Here is a 16,418-nt window from a genome sequence, read left to right on the forward strand (position 1 = left end):
TGTTTTAGCCTTCCACCTCCTGTATGACACCATAAGTCAGCAGGTTTTTGGGAAATCCCGATTATACCTGGGCCAAACACAATCTAATCTTGACAGCTATTATGTTGACAAAGAGTACTAGTACAGAACAAAGACTTTCAAGGGCCCTACTGAAGCAATAAAGGAGATGCTTTTATCCTCAACTTTTCTCAAAATGTGTTTGGAGCTTTTGACAAAAAGGAAGACAGAAGCTGTTGGCAGAGTAGAATAGAGGGGGTGCTAGAATCAGGCGCCTTACAGAAGCATCTTGTTGCTCTACACAAAATCTCATTTATATTACAAGAAGTCCGTTTCAAGTCTAGCTTTACACATTACCACTATGACATGAGCTATCTACAAGGCCATATCAGAGATACAGTAAGAAATAAGCTACCAGATGGAGAATATATTCCTCTGCTCTGGCCGCAGGATAATGATCAGAATTCTTGAACTGCAGAGAAAAATGATCAGAATTAGCAACCTAATACGAATTAGGAACTTCATCTGCCTTCGAATCTTTCTATTCAAACTTCGGCTCCTTTTTATTTTTTTCCCACTGTTTTGTAGAATATAAATTTTCATCTCAATTACTTCTTTAAAAAAATAAGAAACTACATACATTCTTCAAATCCAGCTCCAGGATCTTCAATACAAATCAGTTTCCATGTTAAAAATTAGGCCCTCTTCAAAACTTTGTCATCAGAATATTTTTAGTTAGGAGCTTTTTTCAGGTGTCAAGAAAAGTGGACATAGGATATCATATACCCATAAGATAATCCAAGCCCCTAACCGGTAGGTTCTGTGCAACAGATCTAAATAGTAATGATACTTTTAAATGTTGGATTTTGTGACTGTTGGAGAATAACTTCAGACAAAATCCAACTCTGCCTTCCTACAAACATTCACAGCACAAAAATAGCAGTCTTGCAAACTGCAATGCCATCCCTCCTCTTTCCTAATCACTAGTTTCATGAAATCACATTTATCGTAGTTTATTTATACACCAAATTATTCATCTACAACTCATATAAGAAAAAGGAAAACCAGTAAATGAAAAGTTGCCACCATAGAGAAGTCCACTTATTTTAGAACCCAAAAAGTAGTGTGTTAGCCAAAAAGTATAGAAACCTTCAGCAGAGAGCATGGAATCAGTCTCTCTCATACACACATACCCACACAGATCATCAAAAGAAAGCATTAGCATTCAGCAACCAGACCCCAAAAACATCCCCATCCCACCACTGTCACAGTTCCCCACCCCCTAAAAACATTCCCCAATGCCATAACAGAAAGCACCCCCCATTAAAAAAAAAAAAACCCAGAAATTAGTGGAAAAACTCACGTAGAAAGCAAAACAAAAACCATGCACAGTGACACTCACCACTGAATGCAAAAACCCTCAGTCCAAAAACTAAACACCTCCAACATCTCCTCCACTTCCACCACCACCACCTAGCACAAGGATGACACCATGACAAACTCCACGGCCCAACCGGACCAGCACCAGCCTCCGCAACCAGAACAGCCACCAAGACCCCCACAAGTTATCCGGAAACTTATCGTGGAAGTTGTGGAGGCCCGCGACCTCCTCCCGAAAGATGGCCAGGGCAGTTCAAGCCCATATGTCGTCGTGGATTTTGACGGCCAAAAGAAAAGAACTTCCACTGTCCAGAAGAACCTCAACCCTTCTTGGAACGAGACCCTCGAGTTCGTCGTCTCTGATCCTTCCACCATGGAATACGAAGAGCTCGAGATTGAGGTTTACAACGACAAGAAGCTCAGCAGCGGGAATGCAAGAAAAAACCATTTCCTCGGCCGAGTTAAAATTTACGGCAGTCAGTTTTCTAAGAGAGGTGAAGAAGGGATAATTCATTTTGCACTTGAGAAAAAAAGTGTGTTCAGTTGGATTAGAGGTGAGTTGGGGCTGAAGATTTATTACTATGATGAGCTAGAGGCCCCGCCTGAGCCACCACCTCAGGAGGAACCCCCACCGCCGGCCCCGGCGCAGACGGCGGAGGAAGACAAGAAACCGCCGGGTGTCGCTGTGATCGAGGAATTGCCCCCGATGAGGATTTTGGAGGTTCCGCTACCGACGGAGATTGCTATGGAGGTGAAAGATCAGTCCCCGCCGGTTGTTACGATTGAGGAGTCTCCTCCACAGCCACCGCCGGCCAATGCGGCTCCGCCGGAGCATGTTAGGTATGTGGAGGTGCACGTTCCGCCGGTGATGGAGTGCCCGCCGGAGGTGAGGAGGATGCAGGCCGCGGCAGTCGGGAGATGTAGCGAGAGAGTTAAGGTCGTGAGGCGACCAGCGAACGGAGATTACTCGCCGAGAGTCATTCCCGGGACCGGCGATGCATCGGAAAGGATTCCAGCATACGATCTTGTGGAGCCGATGCAGTATTTGTTCATTCGGATCGTGAAGGCCCGCAATCTGGCTCCGACTGAGAGCCCGTATTTAAATATCCAGACCTCCAGTCACTCCGTCAAGTCTAGACCCGGGTCAACCCGACCCGGAGAGCCTCCATCCAACCCGGAATGGAACCAAGTGTTTGCTCTATGCCACAATAGAGCGGAGCATTCCCGTTCAACCCTCCAAATCTCGGTCTGGGAATCCTCGTCGGAAAGGTTCCTCGGTGGCGTTTGCTTCGACCTTTCCGACGTGCCTGTGCGTGACCCACCGGATAGCCCGCTCGCTCCCCAGTGGTACCACCTTGATGGCAGCGGCCCCGGCGGAGGAGGTGATGGCCGGGACAGTGTCCCCGGCGACATTCAGCTATCGGTTTGGATAGGAACTCAGGCCGACGATGCTTTCCCGGAAGCTTGGAGCTCCGACGCCCCTCCAAACCACGTGGCTCATACGCGCTCAAAAGTATACCAATCTCCTAAGCTATGGTACTTGAGAATTACAGTGATTCAAGCTCAAGACCTCCACATTACTCCGAATTTGCCCCCGCTAACCGTCCCGGAAATTCGGATCAAAGCACAACTCGGGCTTCAGTCGGTTCGGACGCGGAGAGGGTCCATGAGCCACCATGCTCCCGCGTTTCACTGGAACGAGGACTTGATCTTTGTAGCCGGAGAGCCACTGGAAGACAACCTGATAATATTGGTAGAAGACCGGACGGGTAGAGATCCGGAAATTCTCGGGTACGTGAGGATTCCTCTAGTCTCGGTTGAGCAGCGGTTCGATGAGCGGCACGTGGCGGCGAAGTGGTTGGCGTTAGAGGGCGGACCAAATGGAGCCTACCGTGGGAGGGTACAATTGAGAATGTGCTTGGAGGGAGGGTATCACGTGCTAGATGAGGCGGCGCACGTGTGCAGCGACTTCAGGCCTACGGCGAAGCAGCTGTGGAAGCCGGCCATTGGGATTCTGGAGCTCGGGATTTTGGGCGCTCGCGGATTGCTGCCGATGAAATCCAAGGGCGGAGGGAAGGGGTCCACAGATGCTTATTGTGTTGCCAAGTATGGGAAGAAATGGGTCCGAACCCGGACCGTTACGGACAATTTTGATCCACGGTGGAATGAACAGTACACCTGGCAGGTGTATGATCCGTGCACCGTTCTAACCATCGGAGTATTTGACAACTGGCGGATGTTTGCTGACGCCGGAGAGGAGAAGCCGGATTATCATATTGGGAAAGTTCGGATTCGGATATCCACGTTGGAGGGTAATAAGGTGTACACAAATTCGTACCCGTTAATGGTTTTGTTAAGAACCGGGTTAAAGAAAATGGGTGAAATCGAGGTGGCGGTTCGATTTGCCTGTCCGTCAATGTTTCCGGATACTTGCGCGGCGTATGGGCAACCTTTGCTGCCGAGAATGCACTATCTCAGGCCACTGGCGATAGCTCAGCAGGAGGCATTACGAGCGGCGGCCACTAAATTGGTGGCGGATTGGTTGGGGCGATCGGAGCCGCCGCTCGGGCCAGAGGTGGTTCGGTATATGTTGGATGCGGACTCGCATACATGGAGCATAAGGAAAAGTAAGGCTAATTGGTTTCGGATAGTGGCCGTACTGGCTTGGGCGGTTGGGCTGGCTAAATGGTTGGATGATATCAAAAGATGGAAAAACCCGGTTACGACGATTCTAGTCCACATATTGTACTTAGTGCTAGTGTGGTACCCGGATTTAATCGTGCCGACCGGGTTCTTATACGTGTTTCTTATCGGTGTATGGTATTATCGGTTTAGGCCGAAAATACCGGCGGGCATGGATATCCGGCTTTCCCAGGCCGAGTCGGTCGACCCGGATGAGTTGGACGAGGAATTTGATACGATTCCGAGTTCAAGACCGGCCGAAATTATTAGAATGAGGTATGACCGGTTGAGGCTGCTGGCAGCAAGGGTCCAAACAGTTTTGGGAGATTTTGCAACTCAGGGTGAAAGGGTCCAAGCATTGGTGAGTTGGAGGGACCCCAGGGCCACCAAAATTTTCATAGGAGTGTGCCTTACAATTGCAGCGGTGCTCTACATGGTGCCACCAAAAATGGTGGCAGTGGCCCTTGGATTCTATTTTCTGCGGCATCCCATGTTCAGGGACCCAATGCCACCAGTCAGCTTGAATTTCTTTAGGAGGCTTCCCAGTTTATCTGACAGGTTGCTGTAGTTTTGTAGTAGATTTTTTTTTAAAAAAAAAAAAAAGAAAAAAAAACTATTTAGAAGATTAATAGAGAGAGTGGTCAATTTTTGGCGCCAGGAATTGTGGGACTGATGGAAGATCATTTGATGATTGGTGAGTGTGAAACTGTGTCTGTTTGGGCATGGGATCTGTTGAAAAGTTGATTGATTAATAACAACATGGGAAGAAGTGAAAAGTGAGGGAGGCAAGTGGGATTTGGAGCTTTTTGTTGTTTGAATTCATTGACTAACTGTTGAATTGAAATAAGGAAAAAGGGTAGGGGAAGTAATAGCCATAAAGGGTTTGGGGGGGAGTTTAGAAAAGAGGGGGCAGAGATTTGAAATGAAGGTTACTAGGGCTGTGATGATGTCCTGAAAAGCACTAACATATTGTTGTTGGTTTTGCATTTTAACATCATCAAATGTAAAACCATTCTAGTACTAGAACTTTTGCTGCAAAGTTCATAGTTTATTATTTATTTTTTAGAGCAAATTTTACTTAAAAAATTCAGTGTAACTTAATTAATTCAAATTTTTTTAGTTCTCAAACGCAATTGAACATATTTATATCTGAATTTATTAAGATTAAGTGTTGAATGGAATTATAGGTATACCAATTTTGCAACTTGCAATGCCTTTTCAAGAATCTATTGGTTAGAAACACTTTCATATCCAATTGCCCCTTCTCCTGCAACTCAATGGTTCTTGTCCATATTGACCAAAAAAAAAAAAAAAAACCAATTTTGGTTCCTGTGCGTAAAATTGGGAGGCATGTTTTATTATAGAATAAATCTTATATACACTGACTGACAGACAGTGTATACACTATCATGACTAGATGCATCATCTTATGTTTAAGCTACTTGTTTTGGTGGATGGCGAATGAAAGTTAACACTAATATGATTTACTGCAAACCATCGTTCTTTAATTAGGTAGTTGTTGATCAATATGATGATGACTTTAATTGCAAATTTTGTTTTTTCTTTTAAAAAAAAGTTGAAAATTCATGAGACCTGGAAAATGAATGGGGAGGATGGAGTAATAATCGTCTGGCTTGTGGCCTGGAAAGAAAGTGGCAGTTAGGAAGAAGCTAATTTTTCAAGGGTCACTCAAAAGATGACTAAAAATAAAGGGAAATAAAGACCACCAAAAGGCAGAATTAGGGGCTTTGAGTTTCTATTTAAACGTTGATAATAACCTTCTAAGCTTTTATCATGCCACTGTGAAGTTTCAAAGATTACTAATCTCAGGTCTGTCAAATACTCAGTTTTTACTGCTTAATTGAATCTTACTGCAGCAAAATTACTTGTTCAAATGTCAATGGCGTTGCTCTCAGGCTTCATAGCCCAAGAACAAAAAAAAAAAAGCAAAATCTACCATGTAATCTGTTTCCCAATAATGCTGAATCTTGTGCAATTCTTGTGTTCTGTTTTCTCATTTTTCATCAGACTCTCAAATGCAATTTCAGCATTTTCCCTTCAGTTATTTGGTCCCCCCTGTAAATGCATGTTGGAATCTGAGCTGACAACCCTCCAAATATTGACAGATTCATAAGAGATAGTCAAGTATATGAAGATACAACACCTTGTCTGTGATTCTGCTTGTACAATCTGCAAATTTTCTTAGAAATGGAGGGGAAATTTACTTGCCTCTTCCCTTTTTTTTTCTTTTTTTTTTGGTTATTGTTTTTTCAGGCAACAACAATACATTAAGGCATGGGAGGGACTGAGGATTCAGGCAAAAATGAGTGTGCAACCAAAACTGAGGAGGACAAGCATGAAAAGAAGGAGAAATCGAAACACAAGGATGAGGATGAGAAAGGAGCAAAAAGTGAAGAGAAGGCCAAGGACAAGAAGAAAGACAAAGATAAGAAGAAGAAGGATCCTGAAGATAAGAAGGATCTGTCGAAATTAAAGCTTAAGCTTGAAAAGCTTGATGCCAAGATGCAGGCTTTAGCAATTAAAAGAGAAGAAATTGTCAAGCTTATCAGTGATGCTGAGAAAGCTGCAGCAAATCCAACTGCAGAAGCTGCCGCTCCACCTCCATCTGCTTGAACATTTCTGCGATAGTGCAAGAAATTTAAGATCAAGATCTGTAGAAATTGGAAGATCTTATCTGTTAGATGCCGGAAATTGTGCTGATATGTGTAATAGCATTAGGAAAACAATTTATTCTGAGACAAAGTTGAAAGTAGAAAGTAAGCTTGTGTATGTATCAAAAGTAGAATTTCCATACACGAACAGATGATGAAAATGCATCTAAACGTTATCCAGACTGGGATTGTAGATTATATATCTGAAAAATAAACCATGGCCTTGAGTGATGGAATTGAAAATAGAAGCAAACCTAGTTTTCACTCAGGGACCATTTAGTTGTGGCGTGAATATGATATTGCACTGATATCCAGACTGCATAAATTCTGGATTTGCTAAAGTGGATGCCATAAGGCTAGGAGGCATACCTCCTTGATCCTTCCTCATGCCCATACTTCAAGATTGTTCACACCATTTTCACATTTATATGGTATTTTTGTTGTCCTGATTAATAATAATTCATGTTAATTTACTGGATGAAAAAAAAAGAGAGAACCAGAAAATAAAAGCTGTCAGACCACCTAAATCACCATTCCAATGTAAGTATCTCTAGTACATATTGTGAGAAAGCTAAAAATCATCTTCATTGTTGAGGAAGTTGACAAAGAATGGTGGCTTAAGTATACAAATCAGAAAATTAGTCAAGCTTGTAGCAGGACTCAAGAGAAACACTAGAGCGTGTCTGAAGCAGGTGAAAGTACTATCGTTTCTACATGATTATCATGATGAATTTAATTACGACTGCAGAGAGATATGATTCTTCCTAAAATGAGTTGCTTATTCTCTTCATGTGTTTACAGAGGATGCCTAACTCGTTGACCTAAAATACTAGGAAGCTTCCTCCAATAGATGTAAATCCAGCAGGAAGTTTCCCATTTTAACAGCTTCTTTCCAATTTTCTAACATAAATTCCTTCTGAGCAAACCGGTGAAACCCCAGCATGAAAATTTTGAAGCAGCAATGGGAAGGAAGCCTGGATTTTACTCGGATATCGGAAAAGGTGCCAGAGGTAATTTCAGTAATGCTTCAACTTTCCTTCAGCTTATTCTTCAAAACAAAATATAGCAGTGAGATACAAAATTCCGTTTACATGTTTTGTTCTCATTATACTGAAGCTATAAGTTCAAGATTTCAGGTATTGGTGCAGCAGATATTGCAAAATCTTTATAGTCCTCTAATTTGTTAAGAATTTTTAAAGCAAACATAGCAGAATTCTTTATACATGAATGTAGCAATAACCTGTCAAATGTTCCTCAGGACTTCTGCACGGGTACGTGCATCAGCCACCAATTCATTATCGGCTCGGATGGTTCAACTTGAGTTTTCATCTCCTCAGTGAGAGTATGTTCCTTTGATCTACAGTTTACAGAAGCTTTAGGCTATATTTCCTGTTCAATTTTGTTTTTCCATTCCTGTGTAGCATATGTTTTCATTGTGCTTCCTCGAGCCCATCAATAACATGTCCAAGCAAGTAATGGGCAACTTTTTATGTTGTCAACTGAAATTTTGGACAAAATCCAAACTTTTTTCACTTAAACCTTGTGCTTTTTTGTAAATTGCCCAGAAATCTCTTGGATCAAGGTGCATTTTGTTGATTGATTGTATCGTTTCCCATTTGTGTTTTGTACGAGGGATTGAACTGCTTGACTAACTCATCCTTTGACGAAATTGTGCAAAGATCCTTCTTTTGTCACAAGAAGGGGGTTTTGAGTACATTTCATCCAAGTACACTGCGCAGGAATGTGAAGATATCATAGTTTTGCAGCAGCTTGTTCATATCTCAGGATCTGCACTTAGAACTAGTTTCACCAAGTTTGTTATTCTGTTTGATGAGATTTACTAACCACCTAACATGCAGCTTAAGATTACAATTTCGGATTAGATTAAAATGGAGCAGGTTTCCATATTTGTACAGTGGAAAGATCCATTCTTTCATGAACTTTTCTCCATCAAGACAAAGCAAGGAAGAGAAAATGAAAATCTAGACAACAATTATTGATAATTTTCTTTTCCTATAATCATGGTCCTCTCGTCTACTTCCTGTCATGCATCGATCCACTTTCCATCAGCTGATCTGGTCAAATGAACGGTTAACATCATCATGCTTTCAAGAAGCTATATCTGCAACATCTATAATATAACTGCACCAGATATTTGGGGTTCTGTTTGCTTCTTGTTTAAAATGAATTATGTCTCATTGTTTTGCAAGATTAACTTACTTTCAATCCCTGAATTTTCTCAATCTCTGCAGTTGACAGAATCGTACGCGGGCTAAGTGCTGCTTTTCAAGTTGTCATGCCATACCAAAGGTCGAGCATGGTGAGAGTTCCAATTTTTGACCAAAACTTCTACTTTGCACGGCTTGAATTATGACACTCTCCATGACTGGATACTTCATTCCCAGAAATCAATTAACTAAAGTGGATTTTACCTTACAGGTTGAAGTTCAGTACTTGCATGATTTCGCTGGAATTACAATGGGAGCCAGTTTGACAAGGAGTCCGGTAGTAAATTTCTCAAGTGTACTTGGGACCAGCAGCTACAACATTGGAACTGCTATTTCAGTTGATACTCTGCTCGGACAACTCTCCCAGTGGGATGCTGGTTTAAGCCTCAATACTCGCTTCCTGAGTGCTGCAGTCACATTGTAATTGTTTCTTTTTCCCATGAGGAGAGTGTGACCTTGGGGGTACTAGACAAAGTTGTGAAACATATATCTGTGTCTTGATACAGGGAAAACTAAAAGATTCTCATAGAACATTCTACAAACCAAGAAACTGTCTTGCAGTCATACTGATTGCTTCAGACAATGAACTCAAGTAGATGTTGCAGAAAGCTGATAAAAATAAGCAAAATTCTTCTCATTTTGATATTCTTGTTCTGATGCTGCAGGACTGAGATGGGTAATGTTCTGAGCGCTTCCCGTTACTCGGAGCCCCTTACATTTTGATATTCTTGTTCTGATGCTGCAGGACTGAGATGGGTAATGTTCTGAGCGCTTCCTGTTACTCGGAGCCCCTTAGAGGAACCGCAGTCGCAGCTGAGCTGACCCATAGATTTTGGCACGATCAGACTGTTTTCAGATTTGGAGGGCAGCATTCTTTAACTGAATCTACACGTTTTAAAGTTCAAGCAGGCACTGATGGAAACATTTCGGCCGCTGTTCGCCATACTTGTTTCTCAGCTGTGATCTTAACAATTGCAGGGGAATTAAACGTTAGGGCAATGAGGAGTTCTAAAATGGGCATATCTTGCTCTTTCCATCATGCATTGCTACGTCATTTTTCCTCCTCAATGGGAATTCCTTTCAGCATTGAGTTTGAGCAGTGATTGATTGATTGAAATGGAAGCATTCTTTTTCTTTTCTTATCGATGAGGAAAGAAGGTTTGTGCTTGAATGACTTTTCCCTCATATTCAAAATTGAGGTGTACTTATTTTTTTCTAATCGAAGAGAAAGAAAGTTTGACTTATCCCTCATATTCATCACGCACTCAAACATCAAACAAGCAGAGGCATTCACTTAAAGAGAAAATGAACCTTTTACTCGTCAGCAAATTTTTGTTGTACTGACCAACAAGACCTACAAGAAAGAGCTGTACAAAGAGTGAGGCCCAGTTTAAGAACCTGTCATTTCTGAGGGCGGCAGACTATGAGGCAAAATTTTCCTGCTGTTCATTGTTTTTATGGACATCTCAAGTAGAACTGTTTTTATTCACCCTAAGATTTGACAACCAACACATGCATAAACAGAGCCACAAAACGCGAGGAAACACAGCCATGAGGACAATCATCCCATAAAATTGCTAAAATCAAAGTCATCAAGCTTCACAAGCCACTGAGATGCTCTGAAAATTAAGAGTCTCCAGAGGTCAAACCTGAACAAAATCTAAAACTTGATATTAAACAGGTGGTGTAACTAGTTTTTGCTTCAAGATGAACTTGTGAGGATCACTACAGGTGCTCTGCAGAAGCCTGAAGTAGTCCATCACGAATCTGGGTTGCCACATCACGAACAGCACCAGGTCCATGGGGAATAAACACAGCAGACGACTTGGAGGCAGCGCCAATTTCTTTCATGGTATCGAAGTATTGAGTAACAAGAACCATGTCCATGACATCTTTGGCTGTTGTTCCAGGAACATTCACTGAGAAGCCAAGCACGCTGTCTCTCAAACCATCAACAATAGCCTGACGCTGGCGGGCAATACCCATACCCGAGAGGTATTTGGCCTCAGCCTCACCTTCAGCTCGCTTAATTTGTAGGATTTTCTCTGCCTCAGCCTTCTCATTAGCAGCCACCCTCAACCTAGCAGCTGCAAAGTGCATCATTGTTAACAGGAAATGGTTGTGCAAAAGAGACAAAAAGGAATGTTACTATGGTGAAACAAACCAAATAAATGTGAATTCAAATTGAAAAGGTACGGATGAAAGAGTTGACAGAGCCAATTGATGGTTCTAATTTGCAAATAAATGAAATGTGCTACTTCCACATGCCAAGTTTGCAACATAGGACTTCGAATAACATCATAGATTCAAATGACTCAGAAAAAAAACCGTAGAAATTAGCCAGAGGTTGCACTTAGATGAAAACACCCCAGAAATCACAATTAAAGTTCATCTTTTCTGTATGCAGTAACTTGTTTCCACGTAATGCATCATAAACTACCATGCAGTTCGAGCAGGCTCTAATTCTAGGCAGATGCCAGAAGGAACAGTGTGTACTATACCTGCATTGATTTCGTTCATTGCTCTCTTCACATGCTCATCTGGCTCAATGTCAACAATCAGTGTCTGAACAATTTCATATCCATAAGCAGACATAGCCTACAAGAAATTTTGCGTGAGAACAAGGCTCAACTGGGATGCTTTAATTGCCTTTGTTCATTACGATCATGAAAAACAATTTACCTTCTCAAGTTCTTCTTCAACAGCTTTGGCAATTTCATTCTTTTGCTCAAAAGCATCATCAAGATTGAGTTTGGGAACACTTGCTCTTATCACTAAATTAAGAGACAACACATACCTTTTTAGCAATGTAATATTATTATAGCTTATTTAACTTATCCAAACAAGAAGCAACATTGTCCTGGTACAAGTATAAATTTACCATCAAATACATAGGCCTGAATCTGGGTCCTAGTGTTGCTGAGCCTATAGAAAGCATCATTTGCCTTTTCCACAATAGCACGGTACTGAATTGATGCGACGACATTGACAAAAACATTGTCCTAAAAACCAGCAATGGTGAAACCAGTACTTCAGTTGAATTACTTTAGGCATGAAAACTCTGACAGACATAATGGTAATTAAACTCATAGCATGTCCTGTAACACACATAGCAAAAGCATGATGCACAAGGCTCCTCAACATCCAGATTGCACTATTTAAAACAGTTTTAAAGCCCAAAGAATTGCCAAAAAAAAAAGGCAATTCTGATGAACATCAGATCAAAGGGACAGACCTTAGTCTTTGTCTCACAGCGCACATCCAGTTGCTGGAGCCTCAGAGAGAGATGTCCGGCCACTTGACTCCCTAGAAACCAAGGCATACAATGGCATCCTGGCTCAAGCACATCCTGAAACTTGCCAAAACGCTCCTTCATAGCAACAGTGGATTGGTCCACTTGCACACAGCAAAACAGGTTACCCATTTTCTCCAGAGAATCTGTTGTAATTCAGAAAATTTAGAAGCTTTAGCAAACTGAACTCCATAAACTGGCAATTTAACCAGCAATTATGTCAATACAAGAACATACATGCCTCCTTAGTCCTTACCTTCAAAAAAAATTAAAAATAAAAATAAGGGCCTGCTAAAACAGAGGAATACTAATGAAATTCGTAAAACACATAAGACAACATCCTATTACAAGTATTAAAAGATTGAAAATTGCTTGCCCCCCAGAAACAGACAAATAGTTAATACACCCTCTCTCTTTTTACTATTTTTACATATGATTGTGGGGTTACATCATCCCCTCTGAGTTCATCAGACAAAGCAACATCCCTTGATTTCTTAAAGTGTCAAAAGAGAAAAAGGGCAAATTTCTTGAAGTGGGGGTTAAAAGAACGGGAAGATGATAATTAATACCTCGAAACCTCAATAAAAATTTTCACAAGTTGTTACAATCTTATACAAAGTTGACTATCACAAATCCTACCATCGCATGCAAAACAACAAGGCTTCACAATTTTTTACTACTCCATATAGTATGATCATGAGATTCTTCGGGAAAAACCAAGTAAAAAACCAGAAATTCACACTGAAATCCATGAAACACGTAAACCCACAAACAAAGGACAGGGAAATCTTCAAAATTCTCTTGAATTTAGCAACTTTTACGGTAATTTTGCTAATTTTTCCGGGGAACATATAAACACTAGTATCTGCAGATTAATCATCAGGGGAGTGAGTATGCCTAGAAATTCTCAAAAACAAAATTACAAGTTTTCATACTATACACAGCTCTAAATAGCGAAGTCCAAAACTTCAATTTGACATGCAAAACATAAATCTTCCCAAATTTTTGCTGTACAGCATGATCCTGAAATTCAAGAAAAACCCACATAAAAAAGAGACAAAAATCCCAACTACGAGTATCCATTGGCATGAAAACCCACCAAGAATTCTTCCACGACAGCAGGGAAAAATGGAATCTTTAAAAAGTTCAGAAAATGGTAGAAGAATGTCAAGAACTGTCAGCCCACGATAAGCCGAAATTAAAGAAATTCATGCAGCACATCAGATTAAAAAAGATTCTAACGAAAACCCAGAAAAATTCGAGTACAATTACAGAGAATTTCTCACTCTGACAGCAGGAAAGAGAATGGACAAGGAAATACACCTACTTACCAAACAAGGAAAAAAAAAGGACAAAATAGCAGAAAGAAACAAGCCAACTAATAACATATTAATACCAACGCAAACTAGGCCGCTATTTATACTACCTCAATCTCAATGGGCGCTTCTGAGTTCTGACGTGGAATTTTAATTATCTTTTTTTTTTTTCCAAAACGGCAACATCAATGGAATTTTAATTATCAAGATGTATAAAAATTTTGGAAGAGTGAGTGAGAAAGAATCAAGGTAAAAGTGATAAAGCGCGAGTTCAGCGCGACACCGGTGTACCTTGATCTTTGAAAGTTGTACCTTTAAAAATGTTGCAAGCAGGAGGGAATCAACGGATTTGATTTCTCCAATGGGTTTTCTCTCCGTATCGCATAATTGCTTATTTAGATGCATAATATAAATAATCCAAAGTAGAGGAGCCCAGCTCGGAAATAAACTTTAAAGGATAATTTATGTTTTTTTGCATTTGTAAATTTTCTCTAATTATATATTTTCTATAATTAACTTTAACTTTTCAAAAATCTCACACTCAAAAGACATCTTAACGAGTGGCGAACAGGCAGGCACAGACTCTGTGATTAACTGAGTCTACTAAGTAATCAAAGTTATAAATAAATGGTACTATGATAGACCGGATTCATGTAAGCGTGCAAGGGATTCATGCATATTTTTTTCTTGGTAACAAATGTATAATTATTAGTTGAATTAAGGTAGGTTTAGTATCTTTGTTTGGATTGCAGTTTTTCCAACAAAAAAAAAAAATTTAAGTTTTTCGTGATTACGTTTCTCAATTATCTTTTTAAATCGACTATATTTTTTATATAAAAACTCCAAAAAAAAAAAATAGCACTCCAAACCAGATATTTTTTATTCATATATACATTTCTCCAAGATTTTTTAAAGTTAAACAACGAGATAAATTTTCTTATTTTGCATGGAAAGAAGTATGTAGTTATAATGTGTAGAAAGTAAAGATAGAGATAAAAGTGAAAATATTTCAAAAGTTAAACAAACACCAAAAAAATGAAGTAAGAAAATATTTTCAATAAACTAACCAAACAACTGAAAATGATGAAAGGGAAATGATTTTCATGGAAAATTACTTCCACGGAAAATATTTTTCCAAGGAAAACATTTTACTTCCAACCAAACAGACCCTAAATCAGACGTGATTGGTGAATTTTTCTTGTTGGTAACAGAAATATAATCTTACTTATTAGAGAGGTTTGTTAATCAAAAGATTAAATGATGGGATACGCTGTTCATGCCGCAAATATCTTCTCATTACGCATTTTCCATGCAACTTCGCGTAACGTTTGTGCATATCCACTGTTTTTTTCCCCCCTGTTTTTGGCAAAAGTCAGAAAACACATCCATCAGAATTCTTCTAAGAGGTGGGGCATCTTAGTTTTTTTCTCAGCAAGTTTTGGAATGAGATTAAATGTTACTAAATTTTAAGGCGGGTCCATCATCTTTATTTTGGCATATAATAAAGAATTTGTCTAACCTCAGTGGATAAACATGAAGTTAATCTTTTTCGTAAGCGTGAAGTTAATTTTAAAAAAGTATTTCAAGCGTAATATATAAATGTCAGCGTGTGCATTAATATGAATATTAAGCATACCGTGTGCACGCTAACAAGTTTCGGACCAATCTTAGAATACAATATCTACGTAATGTATAAAATAGTTTTCGAACATGACGACCAACAACATTTTGAATTTTGAAGTATGGTTTATTTTATACATTACGTACATATTCATTCTAGCAAGAGATTCGAGCTTCTGAACGGGGATACAGTTTAAAAAACAAAATAAATTGAAAGATTTAGATTCAAAATCTCTTACTTACAATCCCTTTTACTTTTATCGCCTATCGCAATCCTCCGTCTTTTGTATTATCTGCCATCAGGCGGACCTCCTCCGATCTTAATAAAGTTTCTACACTCTTTCTATCAAAAAAACAAAAAAAAAAAAAGGATTTGGTTTGAATAAGTTGCATTGGCTAATGATTTTTCGTCGTAGAAAATGATTGATCGTTTTCTCACGTTAAAATTTAGATCAAGATAAGACTTGCCAAGTCTTCCAACCAAGATATGAAGTCAACCACAGGATAAGTCAAGACCCAAGAATGATTGGTTCCCACAAAGTAAAATTGATGTTCAAGGAAAAAGCTGGAGCTAGGAAGGGACTTTGTGGGGGGATAATTTATCAAATTGAAATACAACAGCAAAAATTGAATAGTCGACCATTGGACAAGTCATGAGAGCAATGTAGGACATTGTTTTGTTTTCTTCCACGCAGAAAGCAAAAGGCTAGCCAACCAATTATTAACCAATTAAGAAAATGGTTGTTTGAGAATAGATTCTAGGATAAATGTTGAATTAATGGAATCCTTTTTTGTGTTGGACAGCGACTAGCATTGAAACTTAACGTTCCAACCAAGGATGAAAAGTCTTGGTGGCTTTATCTTTGTGGTTTTTATCTATGTTTTCAGAACCGGACCGGATATCGACTCGGCCGAGGTCAGGGGTCAGGGGTCAATGGGTTCGACCGGGGGTCGATAGGGGTCGAACCGGATGACGTCATAAATAAAAATTATTTAAAAATTAAATTATTGTATATAAAATATCCAATAACATATTGATATTAATAAAGGTATATTCATATATATTTGATGTTTCAAATATATTTAACAAGAAAATACAAAGAAATTAGAACAATCAAGTAACAATTTATATTATTTAATAAACATTAACAAGTTTAGAATTAAAATTATGGATTTAATTGAAAAATAACATCAAATTTTAGGACAATATTTATAAAGTATGAAATATTTG

At 39.6% G+C, this 16,418-nt stretch overlaps 4 protein-coding genes across 10 annotated transcripts; 3 read left to right on the top strand and 1 right to left on the bottom strand.

The window, feature by feature from the left end:
- The first annotated feature begins 807 nt into the window (after positions 1-807).
- LOC113740358 (protein QUIRKY) lies at positions 808-5,098 on the top strand. Its single transcript, XM_027267968.2, has one exon. The coding sequence runs from the start codon at positions 1,490-1,492 to the stop codon at positions 4,625-4,627; it is 3,138 nt and encodes a 1,045-aa protein (XP_027123769.1). The 5' UTR covers positions 808-1,489; the 3' UTR covers positions 4,628-5,098.
- Positions 5,099-5,761: 663 nt separating this feature from the next.
- LOC113739449 (uncharacterized) lies at positions 5,762-6,892 on the top strand. The gene is made up of 2 exons (XM_027266664.2): positions 5,762-5,889; positions 6,334-6,892. The coding sequence occupies exon 2, from the start codon at positions 6,355-6,357 to the stop codon at positions 6,691-6,693; it is 339 nt and encodes a 112-aa protein (XP_027122465.1). The 5' UTR covers positions 5,762-5,889; positions 6,334-6,354; the 3' UTR covers positions 6,694-6,892.
- A 748-nt stretch (positions 6,893-7,640) lies between these two features.
- Positions 7,641-10,101, top strand: LOC113740362 (mitochondrial outer membrane protein porin of 36 kDa-like). Of its 2 annotated transcripts, none has more exons than XM_027267975.2 (5): positions 7,641-7,741; positions 7,990-8,073; positions 8,984-9,051; positions 9,171-9,379; positions 9,705-10,101. In XM_027267975.2, the coding sequence occupies exons 1-5, from the start codon at positions 7,693-7,695 to the stop codon at positions 10,060-10,062; spliced, it is 768 nt and encodes a 255-aa protein (XP_027123776.1). In that variant the 5' UTR covers positions 7,641-7,692; the 3' UTR covers positions 10,063-10,101. The 2 variants fall into 2 exon arrangements, with proteins under 2 accessions (XP_027123776.1, XP_027123777.1); XM_027267976.2 differs by having other exon boundaries at positions 9,625-9,844.
- Positions 10,102-10,511: 410 nt separating this feature from the next.
- On the bottom strand, positions 10,512-13,844 carry LOC113740361 (hypersensitive-induced reaction 1 protein). 6 transcript variants are annotated; one of them, XM_072046351.1, is made up of 6 exons: positions 13,678-13,844; positions 12,195-12,397; positions 11,841-11,961; positions 11,642-11,733; positions 11,461-11,557; positions 10,512-11,046 (listed from the first exon to the last, which is right to left on the bottom strand). In XM_072046351.1, the coding sequence occupies exons 2-6, from the start codon at positions 12,381-12,383 to the stop codon at positions 10,685-10,687; spliced, it is 861 nt and encodes a 286-aa protein (XP_071902452.1). In that variant the 5' UTR covers positions 12,384-12,397; positions 13,678-13,844; the 3' UTR covers positions 10,512-10,684. The 6 variants fall into 6 exon arrangements, with proteins under 6 accessions (XP_071902452.1, XP_027123775.1, XP_071902450.1 ...); XM_027267974.2 differs by lacking the exon at positions 13,678-13,844 and adding an exon at positions 13,583-13,674; XM_072046349.1 differs by lacking the exon at positions 13,678-13,844 and adding an exon at positions 13,524-13,590.
- Between the last annotated feature and the right edge of the window lie 2,574 nt (positions 13,845-16,418).

The sequence above is a fragment of the Coffea arabica genome, chromosome 4c (genome assembly GCF_036785885.1).
Source record: "Coffea arabica cultivar ET-39 chromosome 4c, Coffea Arabica ET-39 HiFi, whole genome shotgun sequence".
NCBI lineage: Eukaryota > Viridiplantae > Streptophyta > Magnoliopsida > Gentianales > Rubiaceae > Coffea > Coffea arabica.